The sequence below is a fragment of the Perna viridis genome, chromosome 11, assembly GCF_037379345.1.
Source record: "Perna viridis isolate PV_CMFRI_1.1 ecotype Kerala chromosome 11, ASM3737934v1, whole genome shotgun sequence".
NCBI lineage: Eukaryota > Metazoa > Mollusca > Bivalvia > Mytilida > Mytilidae > Perna > Perna viridis.
In genome coordinates, this window is record NC_142455.1 from 31,607,821 (window position 1) to 31,627,351 (window position 19,531).

The 19,531-nt window shown below is 32.2% G+C and overlaps 1 protein-coding gene across 1 annotated transcript in view; it reads right to left on the reverse strand.

The window, feature by feature from the left end:
* LOC148603732 (uncharacterized) overlaps positions 1-18,903 on the reverse strand; it is a 33,650-nt gene extending 14,747 nt beyond the window's left edge. Inside the window, exons 1-10 of the mRNA XM_088552408.1 lie at positions 18,143-18,903; positions 15,667-15,993; positions 12,380-12,444; positions 11,722-11,806; positions 6,239-6,933; positions 5,093-5,204; positions 4,402-4,676; positions 2,997-3,070; positions 583-695; positions 118-251 (exon numbers count right to left, since the gene is read on the reverse strand). Coding sequence (XP_088408534.1) covers positions 118-251; positions 583-695; positions 2,997-3,070; positions 4,402-4,676; positions 5,093-5,204; positions 6,239-6,933; positions 11,722-11,806; positions 12,380-12,444; positions 15,667-15,993; positions 18,143-18,878 — 2,616 coding nt within the window. The 5' untranslated portion in view covers positions 18,879-18,903. The remainder of the gene's footprint in view (positions 1-117; positions 252-582; positions 696-2,996; positions 3,071-4,401; positions 4,677-5,092; positions 5,205-6,238; positions 6,934-11,721; positions 11,807-12,379; positions 12,445-15,666; positions 15,994-18,142) is intronic.
* Between the last annotated feature and the right edge of the window lie 628 nt (positions 18,904-19,531).

Below are 19,531 nucleotides of genomic sequence, written 5' to 3' on the forward strand. Positions count from 1 at the left end.
AAAATGTTTTTAAAAAAATAAATTGATTTCCCTCCCTACCTACCCGATTTTTTCTTGTTGGTAGCAGGAAATAAGACTACTATTTATTTTTTGCCTAAAAGCAAGAGTAAAACTTACGAAATATTTCAGTCGATGTTTTAATCCAACAATATGAGAGAGAATGGAATTATTATCACACCGGGATTCACACATGTTACAGACATATCTAGGTCTGTCTTCCTGTCTCTGGAACTCTGTCACATACTGTAAACCTACAGCATCCAAATGGAATCAGTCTACACTATTGTTCATTACCAGAAAATACCATACATCATAACAAACTTGAATTATTTAAAATACATGTAGCAAGGGTTTAGGTAAGAGTCTATAGACTAGTAATGCAAGTTGCATGATCCTCGTGTCTACAAAATAACTCAGAGGGTGTTTCTAGGAAAGCAGGAGATGCTTGAACTACCAGTGCACCTAATCTTCACTCCCAGTTAGAGCTGAAATCCAGAGGTTGTTATATTTTCAGTCATAAACTGCATTTTGATGTTTCATCCACTTATTTCTTTTAAGTCAACGATCTATAAATTACCTTACCTATAATTGGATCTGGTATAGTCTCCAAACTTTTATTTATAAGAGCAGGCTTGTCACATGGTATTATTTTCATATTACTGGGAAAACTAATTTTTTTATTACTAGCAGCTGCAAAGAAAGAAAGACTTGACTTTTTTAAAGGCATACAACTTAATAATTCAGTGGGGTGTCAAAGGAACTACAGCAGTGTACAACAAATGGAAATAATATTTTTTTCAGGGCGAAGATCTTGACTTTTGAACTTTGAACTTTGAAAGAAAAGGGTTTCTTCTTTTTCACCTAGGCTTTGGTTGGTGGGCCCATTAATATTTATACTGTGAAATCAAAATTGTTCCTGGGTACCAATATTTGTGGTTTTTGTGCTTTAGACAAATTTGCATTATTCCACACTTGACAGGGCCAGGGGCCATGTGTAACACTTTCTGTCACTTCTGATATCTCTTATCAACCTGTTTTCCAACATGTTAACCATCCGATCTGAAATATTGTTACTGTAAAGCAAGTGTTAACTGTATGAGTAAATTTTACAAAATATAATTTTATTATTTTTCATATATGCCTACACAGGCAAATATTTTTCACGTGAAATTCATGTTAATCGAGCTTCACATGAAATTAACATGATTTTCATGTGAAATTCGCTAAACATGAATTTCATGTGAACTTTTCATGTGAATTTCACGTGAAGTCTCCATTCACCCGAATTTCACGTGAACTCTGTCACTTTGTTTATTTGCTCATTTCAGGTGAAAATCATGTGAAATTCGTGTGAAAATCATGTGAAATAATTTTGCCTGTGTATGGAAATTATTGTCATGGCTGATATTAACAAAAATCTATTGTAAGTAGTGCTACTATACCTTTCTCTTTCTGAAAAAAAAGAAGATAGACAGTGAATTTGTAACTTGACAATGAATACAAATAGCATAAAGAAGAACATAGAATATCAGACAAAATTAAAACAGATATAAACAATCTACCATTAATCTCCTAAGAGTTCACTTAGAAAATTTGTTAAAAATGTTTCATTGCTGACTTCATAAGTACAAGAGACATAAATATGGAAAAAAATCTACTTTTATTGATTTATGAATAATAAAAAGTGAATAACAGCCACATTCTAAAGATAAAAAGGAACTAAATACAAATAGAACACAGAAAATGAGAAGAGATACTCTTACAGTTATATTTAATTTGTATTTAGTTTCTTTTCACCTTTTAATTATTATTTATATATTTATATGGGATTAGATCTGCATGATAAGGTACAACAAAATTAGATAGACATAAAATACTATAACCATTAGTTCAACTTTTTGATTGTTTCCTATAGCAGAGCAAATGACATATTGGACTAAAGATATATAAACTGTCTGAGGGATTTATAAAAACAGGGGTAACTAGGAATACTTTGAGCAAGCTGACAAGAAGAATACCCCCCTCTTCCAATGAACTTAAATATTTAACCGTAAATTAAATTATATCACTTTGGAGTTCTTTGACAGTACCTATATATCCCTTCATGCACATCTTCGTATAATGCCAAACTTTCCCTTAAAGTTTCAACAAAATCCATTGAGTGGTTTAGGAAGACTTGTGCTTGTGAGGTTTTAACATGCAAAACCTTTAATTTGGATTATCTCCCTTTGAAGTTCTTAGACAGTAATTATATTCCTTCATTCACATCTACATATGATTACCAACCTTCCTATAAAATTTCATCAAAAACCATTTACTATAGAAGGCATTGCCCTTAAGAGGTTTATCATGTAAAACCCTTAAGTTGGATGGTCTCCCATTGTAGGACAGTAATTATATTCCTTCATGCACATCTACATATGATTACCAACCTTCCTATAAAATTTCATCAAAAACCATTTACTATAGAATGCATTGCCCTTAAGAGGTTTATCATGTAAAACCCTTAAGTTGGATTGTCTCCCATTGTAGGACAGTAATTATATTCCTTCATGTACATCTACATTTGATGTGAATTCATCAAAATCCACTGTGGGGTTCAGGAGGAGTTGTGCTTACAAGAAATGTGGATAGATGGACAGACAGATTGACAAAGGGGGTGATTAATATATCCCATGTAAAACCCTTAAGTTGGATTGTCTCCCATTGTAGGACAGTAATTATATTCCTTCATGTACATCTACATTTGATGTGAATTCATCAAAATCCACTGTGGGGTTCAGGAGGAGTTGTGCTTACAAGAAATGTGGACAGATGGACAGACAGATTGACAAAGGGGGTGATTAATATATCCCATCCGCAAACAAAGTATAAAAATTCAACCAAAAAATTGTTACGATGGTATATAACTTGGAGTTATGAATTATAGACATGGATTAAAATTCAGTAAATTAATTGTTCAAATGGTATATCTTTTTGGAGTTAATAATGATCAACATACCGTCTTGTGCTTGTTCCCTTCCATATGCATCTTAAAAGTCACAGAGCCAGTACATTTAACATCACATATCTGTAAAACAGTAGTGTTAAATATGAAAAAAAAGTTGAGAATGCATCAGAAGACTCCCAAACATGAATACACATTGTGTTTAGTGTTGGTAAAATTGGCCTCTGGTCTTTCAAGAGTATGCAGATGAATACCCAACTTAAGTGTTATTTTCTGTATGAATCAGGCAGTGTGTGAATCACAGTAGAAGTCTTTCCATAAAACCTTATTTAATAGGTTATCTGAAATGCAGAAATGCAATTTCTTTTTCACTGTCAATGATATGAGGTATAAAATAAAGGCATCTAGTAGCCATCTTGAATTGTTTTATCAAGTTGAACCAAAAGTGGATTTTTTGTAAAGGCTCTTGCATACATCATTTCTAACAAGTTTGGCTAAAATTGGTCAAGTGTGAGATAGTTTATGGATGACGGCGCAAAGTGATGGAATCAGCTCACTGGAACCTTTGGTCAAAATGAGCCAATAAAATGTCAGTGATATCATTACTTCTCTAATTTTAAATTGATTTTTGACCGGTATGAGAAAAATGTCTCATCTTTAGAGAACTTCCTCTCAGGCACTGATTAGCCAAAATAGAAAGAGGCAATTTGTTGTGTGATTGGATCACATTGCCTACAAAATCTCATTGGTGGAAAATGTTGTGACCATTCATATATTGTTCTCCTATAATAAATGTTGACGTCATAGACAGATAATAGCTAGAATTTCCCATATAACATGGATACCAATTAAGTTTTCTTTTTGAAAGATTAAAAGACACAGAATCTACAACTTTAGCTTGTAAATTATGAAATTCCTCACATCTCAAGAAATTTTCATTATCAATTCACTATCATTATAGATTCTATATATCTATAATTAACATTTAACAGGGAGTCCTTTATGATATTTGGTATTCTTAGAGGATAAATAATGGGAAATGTAAATACAATGTAACCAAAATGTGATCACAAGTGCCAAAAATAATAAACAAGTGTGTGGAACTTGTTCTGTCCATGAATTGATCATTAATAGTATAAGTAATTATACTTTAATTAATAAAGATTACTAATTGATATATAATTCTTATAGATCGTCTCAATATACAATTGTTAGTTTAAAATGAATTTCAAAATTTGTGATTGATGGATTGATATACTAAACCATCAGTGATGCCAAGTACAGTAAAAGAACTTGGATGTTTTGGTTGGAGAAAGTTGAGATATAAATTCTATATTACTGAGTATTTTTCACACATGAACTATCAAAATATATTACACAGGGAATATTTGATAAATCACTGATGCATATGGCATTTATGTACTGTTAAACACCCAGTAGATCAGCAAACTTACTTCACAATAGAATTCATCTGGGAACTGTTCCTTTCCCAAATCACTAGGATTGAAATCTTTATCCTTAGCTGGTATACCAGGTTTATGTTGAGGGTCCAACTCCATCCAGTTAGCCTTGTTAAAGTCATACTTTCCCTCACTGCCCTCTCCTGTTGAAGCCAGTAAAAGTTTGATTTGATTCTGCATAGCTTTACGTTTATCTTCTTCAATTTGCCTTCTTTCTTCAGCAGATAGAATTTTTCTTCCCAGAGCATCACGTTTCTCCTCTTTAGGTCCTGATGATAATGATAAACATCTGAATATTTGCTTTAGCAACACACAAAGCAAATGTTTTAAAAACTACACCAGCTTTCATGTACTGCTACATGGTATACATTGAAGTTGGTGTAATCCACCATGGGCTAATCATACTGTGCTGGCTGTAGGCACCTAACAGTTGATTTTTGCACAAATATATAATTGACATTTTTTTCAGATTAAAATCTATATACATCATATATAGGGTGATAAAAAATTAAATGATAAAATGTTAAAAATCATATTTTTGTACATGCAGATAATAAACAGTACTGAATGTCAGGTCAAGTTTGGTATGCCACAGAATTAATGCAGGTCTCACTGGCATCAAAAGTGATAGAATATAAATTAAAGTGATGATTAAATGAACAATAAAAAACTGTATATTACTCACCAGCATCAACTATTTCTGTCTTAAAGAACTGTTCTCCTTCCTCACGTTTCTTTCTTTCATAATCCATTAAATACTGAGTATGCTGAATACCTCTTGTGTGTTTCCAGTATGACTAACAGATCAAACAAGATAGATTACAGATAGAAAAGTACAAAAGTAATTTTAAAAATCTCACTAGTGTACAAATATCATGGCCTTGTACATGTAGTTTCATTGGAATTTTACTTGTTTTCAATTTATACTTACCAAGATGGCCATACATAAAAATATATATATATATATAATATCATAAATGATTATCAGGCCTTTCATTAAGAGGTAGTACCAAGTACTTTTACCCTACTAAGCTACTGAAAGGTGTCTCCAGAATTTTGAAATTTCATATATGTTGATATAAGAAAATAATGAAAACTACCTCCTATAAAACCAAAGGTACCTGCATTGCAAAAAAAATATTGAAACCCCTGGATAATTAATATTGTTTTTTTTTACAGAAAAAAATTTCTGCCTTAGGCAAAAAACAAATTACCAGTGTTTCTGCTTACCCTACTGATCATATTTTTTGGTGCCCACTCTAAAGTCTATTTAACCATTTTTTGACAAGCACTATTCAAGTCTGAATGTTTTTCCAAAACAAACCAGTCAAAAAGTTTTGCCTACCTACTGACCCTAGTTGTTTAGGAGTCAGTGAGTTTGATGAAATTGGTAATAAATGCAACAGGAAATTTTATATTAGCATGCTGTTTTCACAAAGTGATGTCAAAGAGAAAGTTAAGGTTTGGTTGAATTGAAGAAAAAATAAAACTAACAACTCTTCGTGTCGAAGCTGAGAACAAAATATGAGTTCATGCTACCCAATAGATCTGTGAAATATGTGACCAAAACTACATAAAAACAAATAAATATACAATGGATTGGAAAACATAATTGCTCAATAATGTTTGTTTATATTAGCTTTAAATATTTTATAATGTGAATTCAGGAAAACATGTGGTAACAAAAATCATCTTTAAAAAAGTTAAAGCTAAATTTTGACTGCCACCTAAACATGAGAGAAATGTTAAAGGCTTGGGAAAAAGTATCATCCTCTCTTTTAAAAGAGGGTATAATAATTCCGGACAACATTCAGTCTAGTTCAGAACTTACATCGGGGTTGGTAAAATGGATATCACAATACAGACAGTATCCTGTATCTATTTCTTCCTCATCATCTTCTCCATCTTGATTATCTTCACCTTTGCTCTCTGACTGGGTCTCATTGTGGGACCATTTATTATTTTGGTAATGCTGGAACTGTTCCATAGATGACTGTGATGTAGTTTGTCCTTTACATTCTGAAGAATTTTGGCTGTTACTTGATGGACTACCTTGTATGAGTGGAGCATGAGATTTATTTGACATAAGAGACTCGGGACCTTGCTGCCTTGGTCCTGGAAATCTCTGTGCCATAAGAGGATGAGGAGGAGCTTGTTGTTGAGGTGGTCTATGAAAAGGAGGCATCTCATATTTAGGTTTAATAACACAGTCATTAGATTTAGCACTTGATAACAAACTTTGGGCAAACGAAGAAATCAAATTTTCAGGCTTCGATGTACCAGTGTCACCAATACTTTTACTGTCTGAATTGGTATTTGGTTCTTTAAAAGAAGCGACATTTTCTTTTTCGGTTTTAAGAATATTTTTTTTATCTGGTTCATGTTTTGGTACAGCACTGTTCAGGACGGTACTTGATGGTACATCACTGTTCAGGATGGTATTTGATGGTTTGCTGGGAAGATTAGCTGAAATAGAGCTGCCTAAGGTAATGCCTGCAGATGGTGAATCTTTTTCTTTGTTGTTATCTGAAAAAAAATCACATTTTATCACTTCTGCATAGTACTGTAAAGCAGGAAATTTTCATGAGGTTCTTAATTTTGGCTATATTCTTGAGGTTTAGGAAATCGCAAAAATAAAAGCACACACATTTAAGTCCATATGTTTTACATTTACTTCCATTCCATTCAATCTGAAGACCCGAAAAATAAAGACAGCAGAAATTTGACATCCCCATTTAAAGATTAAATCACGAAATTTGCACCCATGAAAATTACCTGCTACAAATGCAAAATTATTTCACATGATTTTCACCTGAATTGAGCAAATAAACTTTGTGACAGAGTTCACTTGCAATTCATGTAAATTGAGCATTCACATGAAATTTTTATTAAGTGAATTTCTTGTGAAAATCATGTTTAATTTCATGTGAAGCTCGATTAACATGAATTTCACGTGAAAAAAAATTGCCATATGTATATAGTATTTCTTTCTAAATACTGGTCGGTGAATGTTTTTATTTTTCTGATTGCCTTATTGCTAATTTTTTTGTAGGTCAGGATATAGCAATACACAAACAGGTGCTAATCATTGCTTTCTACAATATATATATAATAGAAGTACATAAATCAAGGTACAAGAACGCGCACTCATTTTCTATTATAAATTTATAAGAGAAATATATCCAAAAGGGTCAAATGTTGATGGTGTGTTTTTGAGACTTATGATTACACAATGAGAAACCATTTAGATTTCCTTATATATTCAAATACCGATTTAAATATTCTTACATTTTGATCATATGAAAGTTCAGAATTACCACAGGTAAGCATGTGTATATCTATGGTCATCTCAATAGGTAGCCAGTGCAGATTGTCAAAAAGTTCTATTCTATAATCATTATATTTTCTACATTCAAAGAAAAAATGTTTTACATCTTCATTTCCTGAACCACATCTACAGGCAGAGTCCGAAATAAGTTTGGCTTTGTACAGGTCAAAGTTAAGAAATGATGCCAAACATCTCAGTTGAGTTTAGATTATATTCAATTTCCTTGGGCCATAAGAGTAATGTCTTGGCACTACACGGTCGTACCACCCGGTACCTCTTATTGCATGTTTGAAAACACAAATTGAATTAGAATTTCGTATATTTGGATCAAGACTATTCCATTGCCTAATTGTTGCTGGAATGAAAGAATTATTTGTAATAGAGAGTCAACAATAAGGTAGAATAATGTCATCTCCATTACGTAATGGATAAGCACTTACACTTTGGACCTTAGCAGGAGTGAGTCTAGATAAATATTCAGGTGTATCTTGATTTTGTATTTTATAAAACATTTGTAACCTTCTATATATGCGTCTCTCAGCCAAAGATTCCCACCTTATTTCGGCATACAAAGTTTCTAATTTAGTAAATACTGGTAATCCTGTAACAATTCTTGCTGCTTCCAACTGGAGTTGTTCAGTTCAGAAGCGTTTCCAGAACCACTGTTATCCCAGACTTCAGAAGCTTATTCCAACAAAGGGCTTATATACACTAGATATAAATTTTCCAAGTTAGTTTTACATAACTGGTATTTCAATCTTCTTAAAACATTTAGATGTTTCTTTATATTTGTTACAATATTTTCAATATGGAGGTTCCATTTTGCGTCGTCACTAAATGTTACTCCGAGGTGCTTATGACAGTTGGTAATGGGAATGTCAACATCGTTGAGAGTAAACGTTATATCTGGGATTCCTACAGTTGAGAACATTATAATTTCAGTTTTATCTGGATTGAATGACAATCACCATTGCTTTGACCAGTCATTCAACTCCTGGAGATCGTGATCAATTTCTGTTTTGATATAGTCATGGCTTTGGTCAGAATAATTAAACGAAGTGTCATCTGCATAAATTTAGGTGTCAGACATGATTTGAGAAATATTTTCAATACAACAACCCCCCCCCCTTTTTTTCCTTTATAAATACATGTAGTGAAGATCAGTACACATCAAGAAACTTGAGATAAAGTAAACTGAGAATAAAATAAACTTATCAATGCGACTGCTACAACAATACTTATAAATTCAATTTTTCAAATGAAAAATTTCTAAAGTGCATATGAAATCTGTTAAATATTTTCAGAAATTTCTCAACAGACATAACAAACTCCTATTAGGTATAATGCAATATTTTCTGTTAAGTATTTAAATTTGATTTAGCCTATATAAATGTATGGAAACAGCCTTTTGAATATTTGATGAAAATATAAAAAAAACTCCATCTGGTCATGCTACATAACATAGCTAGGATACTTCAAGTAATTTAACACTCTATAGATGATGTCAATGATTTTGTGATGGTCTATTGACCTCTTTAGATATTCAAATGAGTTGATGTCACATGACTTAGTTATGTACCTGAATATTCAAACAGATCATTTAATCCTTACATTAAGCATTATAGGTATGTTTATGTTGGTCCTTGAATGATTTTTAGAAACATTTTTCTAAGTTTGTATGGACTATCGTACAAGGATCGTCAGTAGAAAAGTAAAATTATGCAGAAGGGAGTAATCAAGGGAACCAAGATTCTAGAGGAGATCAAAAGAATTTAATTCAGGGACAGAGACCAGTCATGGAAAACAGACATACACAACAAAGAGCACAAAAAAATTCAAAATAATACATACAAAGTAACAAAAGTGAATGAGCAACTTAGACTCTACTAAAAACTGAGAGCATGGACTGGTGCACTGGTAAAACAACCCCCGAGTTGATCATAAAAGTCTAGTCCAGAGTAGACTAAAGTGGAAAGGAAGAAAGGAAAACAATGACACATTGAACAAATCAGTTTCATGGTCCAGATGGATACACTGTAACGATCCACAAGTTCATGATGATGACCATAAAACTTCTATAGTGATGACATCAAACTTGTAGCAACAAATGAAAATGAGTTGTTCAGATTTTTTTTGCATATTTATGTAATACTATACACTTTATTTAATAGAAACCAATATGATTTTGCTTCATTCCCATGCTGTGTTGGTTCTTCTACATATACTCACAAATAGACAAGATACATTTTACATGTATTCAAAAAATCAAAAAAGATTTTTCACACTTTTGTAAAACTTAATTGTCTGTAAGTTCTCAAATATGATATCTGTCTACATGCATATATAGTATTTTAGTTCTTGAAATCTCAATTTTTTTCAGATTTCTTTCATGTCAACACATGTAGCTACTAATACATTGTTATGATTGTAGTAACTTAATACGTGTGAAGTTAATTAATTCATGAGCTCAGTGAAGTGGTATTCTACATTAAATACAGATTAGTCATATTTTATTTTTGCTGCACATAATGTAACTCTGCAATTTCATCTGTAATTTCCATAGAATGTATTCTCAAATCACCAAATCAGAATGACTGAATATCTTTTCTAATTGTTATTTTCTTACAATAAGGTTAGTAAAACAATTAGCTCTATCTATGGCTTTTAAGTCATTGACTTCTTTGTTCAAACTACAAACCTGAACTAGACATTGCCTCTAACAGGAATAATAGTTTTAATACCCTGGCAGCTTTTTGAACCATGCATATTTGAGGACCAACATGGACACACAATTCATATTGGACACAATTTTTATGGGGTATAAACTAATTTTGCTGTCATTTCTAAAATACCCAACTCCAAACCGCAATTAGTACTATTTTTTTAGTTGACAACACAATGACAGTTTATAGCTGCAATTTACTTTCAGCATAAATTTCTGACAATATGCACATCTCTACATGGTAATTTAAAACCCATTTAAGTTTCATAACAATCCTGCAAGTCATTAAGGAGGAGTTACAGACAATGCATCAGACCAAGTTCACTGAAGAATGTTTTAGTCCAACAGCTATAAATTCTACAATTTTTGCCCAAACAGAAATTCCTGGCAATGTGGTAATCTAACATCTCTAAGTTTCATAACAATCCTGAAAGTCGCTGAAGAGAAGGACAACGCATAAGACTAAGTTTTGCAGAAAAATGCCTAAGTTCAACAGCTGTCATTTCTACATTTTTTGTTCAGACATAAATGCCCGACAGTATTCTCATCTCCATTTTGTTATATAACAATTATATAATTGGTGCAAGCTGCTAAGAAAATAGTTCTGACAAACAGAGAGAGACAGACAGACAGTGTGAAATCAGAAACAAACATGTCAAAACGATCTGATAATTCACTCAATATGCTACCTATACTAGATCTCTGTATCACTGAATTTGCTCAGAAATTTTTCAATAGAATATTAGAAAAGCAACTATTTTGACAGAGTTATCTGCTCTTAAATTCCTCATTTTCAATGCATTTCAATGGAAATGTAACTCAATTTACCAAAATGATACTGAAAATAATGCCTTTTTTCCCTTGATTCTGATGGTCAAATTTATCTTTTCAAATTGTGTTTTTTTTTCATACTAAGTTTCACTGACTGCCTGATTCTTACAGGGACTGACACTTAATTTCTTAGAAAATAAACTGATAAAAATCATGAGCTTGACTATTACTAATTAATAAACATCACCTTATAGAAACCACAATGTACTATACATCACCAAGCCTACTATTACCTTTGTTAATTTGGTAAAAAGTAGTAACTGATTATTTCTTATCAGTGATATGGATTCAAATTCTTAGAATGGGCCATTTTCTAATAAAAAAAAATGAATGAATCATACTTACTTTCTTGGTAAAAAATTGAATGGGACATTTTCACTGATATGAAATCATCTTCATAAGATTAACATAATACAGATCAGATGACAACTACCTGATTTAGAACCTTTCTTTCTCCTCTCCTCATATCCCATCATTTTCTGTATGTGTAACATCCCTCTAGTGTGCTTCCAGTAAGACTTTATATGAAACAAATGAATAATATGATAGAACTGTAAATTTTCTTCTTAATTTATTGCTTTTTTCAACATTAGATTCAAAATTTGTGATGGACTGATTGATATTTTTGTTGTGACGTTTTGTCGACAGAAGGTCACTGCTATCATTGTTATCTGTCTGTTTGTCTGTCTGTCTGTCTGTCTGTGTCTGTCTGTCTGTCTGTCTGTCTGTGTCTGCCTGCCTGCCTGTTTGTATGTATGTATGTATGTAAAGATTTTAGATTGTGATAAGTTTTGCTGGTTATTCTTCCTTATCCAATTTTTAACTTTTTTCCTTGGCCTAATTATGAAATGGTCACTTGCAGAAGAGTTGTTAACACACAGACAATATTCTGACTGATATTTAGAGTTCCAATTTTCCCCTTTCGTTACTAGGTTGAAGTCTACTTATAAATATCTAAGTGTTGGTTTCTATTGTTTTGACTGCCAGTAGTTAATTTATGTCGATCTTTCTTTGGATATTATTGAAAATCTCCTTCATTGTATCTGGGAAAGTTTGAAATAACCACAAGGGACTGTGCTACATGTACTTACATCAGCAGTCTTAAAGTCTATACCACAATATTTACAGAATCCAGTGTCTTCATCCTCTTCTTCATCTGAAATGGAAAAAGACAGAGAATTTAACTCCTGACCTTAATGTATAAAATTCCTTAAAAAAATAATAAACTTGAATTAGAAATACTCTTAAGTTGAATTATCACCTAAATGCAGGCAATTATCCTCCTTCAAACACATCTACGTGTACATATGATATCGATGCAAGCCTTACCTTCTCACATCATATAACATTTCATTAAGCTGTTTAGGAAAGCAATAAAACATGCGGTCAGATCAACAGACAAACTGACCAACAGTGTGATTTCTATATACCGGTACTCCCTTAACAATATTTGCAAGAGGACATGTAGTTATCTAAATTAACTGCTGCAAGGGTAGTTATCTAAATTATTTCTCACAAGTTGATTTTTCTAAGATTAGGAGTTTTATTTAATTTCTTTTGAATGAAAAATAATCAAGGATAATTAACTGTCAATGCATCTCTCAACTTCTATATATTTATGGAAAAACATAAAATCACTGCTCACTAGCATACTCCTATCTTTCTTTGAGTAGAATATTCATGTAGCTTGAGTCTAAAAATGTAACCCAAATTTTATTGAATTATAGAAAACTAGCACCTACATGTGCAAGGCTATTATAATCACTTGTAAGTGACTGCAGAGGAAATTGTGGTGAAAATCATAATATTAAATATATAATAAGAAGTAGGTATTAAGTAGCTGTCTTTGTAAGAATCATGAAAAATCTCAAAAATGTGATACACCCTAAAAAAGGCTACATATTTTTATTTTTGTAATTAAGTTGTTTTATGGGTCTATATTATGAAATGTGTTATTATTATTCATTCAAATCTGCCTGCTCTTAGGAGATAATCAACATTGAAAATCCAATAGATTCTATTGTATTTGAGTGTCATTTACAGAGTTATCTCCCTTACTTTTGAATTCTACACTGCATTCTATACAATTTTTATCTCCTATGAGCAAGGGTTATATGAAAAACCACATGTTCATTTCTGTTTACAATAACATTTCAAACAAAATATCAAAAACAAAAATATGTAGGCTTTTTACCCATGAATCACATTTTGCATGATCCTTAGCTGGAGTGCTACTTACAACAAGAAGGTAAATAAAAATGAAAAATAAAGTGGCTAAACACAAATTTAATGGCAATAGGGTCTGATAATATATACTGGGGTATATATGTAAGACTCAGATACAAGTCCAGTTCCACAAAGATGTCCGTTTCACAAGCAGGTCCAATCATATTATGACATGAATTTTTGTCTTAGAAATTGGAAAACATTTTACATGCACATTGTACTATGACGTGGTCACTTTCACAAATGTGAATTTGATCCAACAACATGACGTAATGTTCCAACGGCACAGCATAGCTAAACTTTCTGATCATATGGAACACTATAATCAGGTGCCTGTCTGAACATCTGACATTATCATGATAATGAAGTCAATGTTTGTGGTTAGGTGACATATTATTGAACATGTTTGTGAATTCAGACATGTTTGTGGAACTGAACATTTGTGAGTCCTACATATATGAAAAAAAAACATAGCAGACAATTAAACTGTAAAGCTAAAAAAAAGTGAATACCCCCTCCTCCCCACCCTGCTTCCAATGGACTTTAATGCAAAATGATTAGTTGATAATCATCTTTTGGCATCATCCAACAATAATGGCATTTCTTCATTCACATCAACCATGTGATAAATATGATACCCAACCTTCCTATAAAGTTACATCTAAACCCTTTGAGCAGTTTAGGAGGAATTGTGCTTACGAGGTTTTAACATGTAAAACCCTTAATTTGGATTATCTGCCTTTGGAGTTCTCTAACAGTAATTATATTCTTCCATGAATAAATATATATATATTTTATCTTCGAGCACAGCTTGGTATATATAAACATAACATCACACTTATACAGTCATGACACTAAATATTTTACGTTTTTTTACCAAACAGCATTTTATTACAGTTATAACATCAAAATTTGAGATCTTTTCTCACTTTCAATTTTGAGGCTAAATTTATTAATTTTATCTATACACAATTGTGTTTTGCTCTAAACCAAATAAAAACTAAAAGTCTTGAAAAATTCTTAATCTACATGTATGCAATATATCACCAGAATGAAAAATCAGAATTATCTTTCTTTGCATTAAACAGAAGTTTGACTGTTTGAGTATTTAACTTAACTTAAGAATAAATAAAAAAAATTATTCATTTGATTTGAGAATAATAGTTCCAATGTATCACTTTATAAAAATTATATACCAAGAGTTAAAACTACGCTATATATAACGTCTACACATGTGAATCTAGTTTTATTACAAATAGTATTATAATAAACAATCATGTTTTTATTCTAGACAGAATATAACAAAAAGTTTTGAATATCTACATATGATACCCAATCAACCTATAAAATTACATCAAAATCCCTTGAGCAGTTTAGGAGGAGTTGCACTTACAAGGTTTTAACATGTACAACCCTTCATTTGGATTATCTGCCTTTGGAGCCCTTCAAAAGTACATGTACTTATAATCCTTCGTGCACATCTACATATGATACCCAATCATCCTACAAAATTACATCAAAATCCCTTAGCAGTTTAGGAGTTATGCTAATGAGGTTTCAATGCTTACAAATTGTACAGTAAAACCCTTAATTATGATTATCTCCCTTTTGAGTCCTCATGAGGTAATTAAATATGATACCTTATCTTCCTATATAATTTCATCAAAATCCCTTGAGTGGTCAATGAGGAGTTGTGCTTATGACGTCTAAACATGTTAACCTTTAATTTTGATTATCTCATCTAGACTCCTCCAACAGAAATTAAATTCCTTCATGTACATCTACATTGATACCCAACTTTCCTACAGAATTTAAGCAAAATCCCTTGAGATAAGAGAAATAGCACTTACATTGTACAATGTTTTAACATGTAAAACCCTTAATTTGGATTTTCTACCTTTGCAGACCTCCGACAGTAATTATATTCCTTTATGCATATTTATATATGATATCCAATATTCCTATAAAATTTCGTCAAAATCCCTTGTGTGGTTTATGAGGAGTTGTGCTTACAAGAAATGTGGACAGAGGGACCAACAGATGGACAGACAGATAGGATTCCTATATACTCACAAAAACTCTGTTTGCGAGTAGTACTAATAGCATTTGACTAATATAAAAAAGGTATTATGAGAAGAGCATAATATTGTACCTGATTGGTCTAATTGTTCAGGTAATGAGAGCATTGTGTTCTCTATGTGACTATTAGATGATGTTTCACATGTTGTTTGATGTACTGAAGTGTTTGAGTCCATTTGATTTGGATTTGGATAAACCTTTTCTGAACTTGTTTCAGTACCAGATGAGTCACTTGTAATCACTGACGCTGAATCTTTAATATCCTGACTTGTCACTGCTTTTTTAGAATCAACTGAAGAAACTGTGGCTTCTGAAGATTTACTTTTAGAAACATTCTTGGAATCTAATACCAAGTCTGGAATATCACTATTTTGTTTTTCTGTGCTGCATAATTGTGAGCCTGGAAAAACAAAGAAAGTATACAGTTGTACATTTAGATGAACATGGTAAATTTTTACAAAATTTTCTCAAATGTACTTCTATGCCTTAAAATAATACCAAAATTGCCAACTACATGTACTTGACATTACCTCCATAATATGTATGAATGGGAGATTAAGTAAATGTACATACATTTTTTCTAACAATGCGAATACAAGGAGCTCAAACATGTACATATACATGTACATGAATGTTTGTCTAATTACACAAGACAGTTACAGATTACTATACATGTACAGTAATTTACATTTTTTGTTCATGTACAAATGTATCTGAAATGACATTGAGGAATAAAATAATAAAAAAAGAAGGTCTAATGACAATGCTACATGTATACATCATGTATTTGTACACTGTACATGTACATACAATGTAAACAGACTTACATGTAAAACTTCAAATTTTCTTAAAATATTGGTACAAATAAAAACAAAATCAATTTCTTATAATACATGTATAACAAGAATGAAAATAGTGAATATGTCAAAGAAACAACAACTCCACCAGGATGAAGATGTCAGCTCAAGGTCAAGATCTTCAATGAATGACAAGGAAACCCACACACCACAGGGCAGGCTGCAGCTGGCCCCAAAAACAACATCATAAACAGGTACAGTGAAATAAATTCCCTTTTTTTTAAATTTGTCTCTTGATATATAAAAATGTACATGTAATACATGTGTACATGAACCTAACATTTATACATTGTTTACTCATTATAGACTTGGAAATGAGGCCACTAAAATAACTTCTATTCAACAAGTAGATGTACATACCAAAACTAACTTGTCCAAAAAAATTCTACTTTTATTGAATGGACTAAATAATACATTGGAACAAAACTTTAATCTGACATCCTTGTCAAAATTTCTCAAATTCATGTTGACATTTGTAACGGTGTGAGTCAAGTCGGCACTTTGTCATATTGGGCCCTGCTTAAATCAACACATGGTGAAATTACAGGTAGTACTTCTATCAGCATGATTAGTTAAATCAGCACTCCCATGAATGTAATGATATGGTATGAGATGTAACCTTTATAACTTGATAAATGTTAATAATTTTTTTTATCAAGTAAGGAGTTCATCTGTTTAGAGGAAGATGCATAAATGTACATATACATGTATGTACTCTCCCTGAAACATTCATGTTTCCCATTTTAGCATTTGTGCATCGTCCATCGTCTGCTAACACATCGTTCTGCATATGTTTAAATGCACAATAATCACATGATAGAAGTGTCTGTGTAAACGCATGCTAGCAGCATTCGTTTAAATGCACCACAGCAGTCTTCATTTAAACGCACACTGAGAAAGTTAGTTTAAACACACAATACAAGTGCTCATTTTTAACGCATGATAGAAGCATACCTTTATTTTTGAACATTCATTATTTCCTTTATTCAACTGTTATTTATATATTTTTTCCTATCATTATTTTTTTTTGTATTTTCAATAATTCTATTTGCTGTTTTTCCTTTCTTCACTTATCATTTTTCATCGTTCGTCTATCACAGGTTTAAATGCCCACTATGATCTTTTGTCTATCATGCCATTAAACGCACGCTAAGTGTGTTTGTTTATCGTGCATTTGAAGTTGAACACATGCTAGGAGCAATTGTTAATTGTGCACTTAAACACATGATAGGAGTGTTTGTTTAAATGCACAACAGAAGCATACATTTATCTTGCGTTTAGTGAAGGTTTAGCATGAATTTAGGTATTGTGTGTGTGCAGGAAACTTTAACGTCTGAAAGAATTTATATAGGCCTAATACATTCTATTTGTATTCTACATGTAAGAACATGATGACACTTTTATAACTTCCCCTATTCATAATCTTTTCTCTATGGCTTCGTCTGCCTAATTACTTTGAAGTCTAACCTGACTCAAGTTCAACTAATAAATAAGTATTAGTGAAACTGCAATCAAATTTTGAATTGTTTGCTTAGCAATCATCTTTAATTGCAATTACATGTATCTCAAGCTTAATTACAATAATATACACTTGTTGTTAAATAAAACTACATACATTCAGTTTTAACTGACAGATTTACACACAAATATATATATGCAGTATCGTGAAGCCCTAGAAATATTAATTCTTACTTGCAAAAGATGAACTATCCTTCTTAGGCAGCCCATCTCTGTCATGGCTTCCTCTGCCCCTGAAAGGTAAACCTCTCGGCAGTCTACACCTGGGTCCGTGTCCTCTCACAGAACCTCTACTCCACGAGGTATCATGAGGCTCTTCTTTATCTGGTACTGAGATATTAAGATAACCTTTTGAATGAAAGCTTCCCCTGTCCTTTACATGTATCTGAGAAATTCTACCCCGTCTGAAAGCCATTGGAGTCACATGACCATCAATTGAAGATTTAACACCTCCATGACCATAGTCAAAACTACGCTGTGGTTGTTCTGTCTCTTCAGTGTAACTTGTATCTGAATAAGTATTGTATTGATCATAATAATCTTCAGTATTGGCATTATATTGATCATGATAATCATCAGTGTGACTTGAAAAGTTTGAATATTCTGCAGGTTCTACGTAGCCATAAGACTCTTCTACGTTGGGATCAGAGTAGGAATTACTAAAAGTAGGCCCTGTATGATAACCTCTTTCATACTCGGCTTCCTGATATTCTGCAGTATCATAGTAGGGGTCATGTCGTTGTGCGACATGGGAATGAGACTGAGAGTAGCGCTGGGTTGAGGAATGCAAACCATGATAAACCTCTCGCAGGTCACCTCTTGGAGCTGTAGGGCGACGGAAGGGATTGGGACCTCTATACGTTGGATTACTTGTATGAGAAGGGAGGTATAATGATGAAAAGCGACTCATTTCATCAAAACATCGATAGTGTAAATACCAATGCTAATCGGTTAAAAATATCCGGAAAATATAATGATAATATTAGTCGGTCCATAGAGATGTCGCCCCAAAAAACAAAACAAGAAAAGCTGAACGTATAAAATAATCGTGTAGTTCCTGGGGACGACAATAGATCAAACGAGACAACCAATCATGTTACAGTTTGTAGTACTTTTATCATGATTAAAATCAATCATTTCATCAGAAAATTTCTTTCATTTTACACCCTTACCTTCCTTTGATTTTCACTAAAATCTTAAAAACATTTAGAGAAAATCCTATGCAAGTGATAATCTTGTCATTCAAATGCACACATTTCAGTTTCATTACATTGGTGAGATGATACAGACCATTTTGAAGCTCTTTTTACCTTTTAATAATATTACCAGAACCTTAAGAAATGCACATGTAGTTTGTGGATGCTCTATAACATAGCTATATATTTTTAAAATTTTATTATATTCATGTATATTTATGTTGCATGTATAGCATAGCTACAGATGCAAAAACCAGTTCAACTTTTAATATACCGATTTAAATTAGGTTACAGACCACCAATTCAACCAATGAGCATTTGGAACGTACGCAAAAATAGTCCTACGCAGAAATTACCCCTGTTCCTC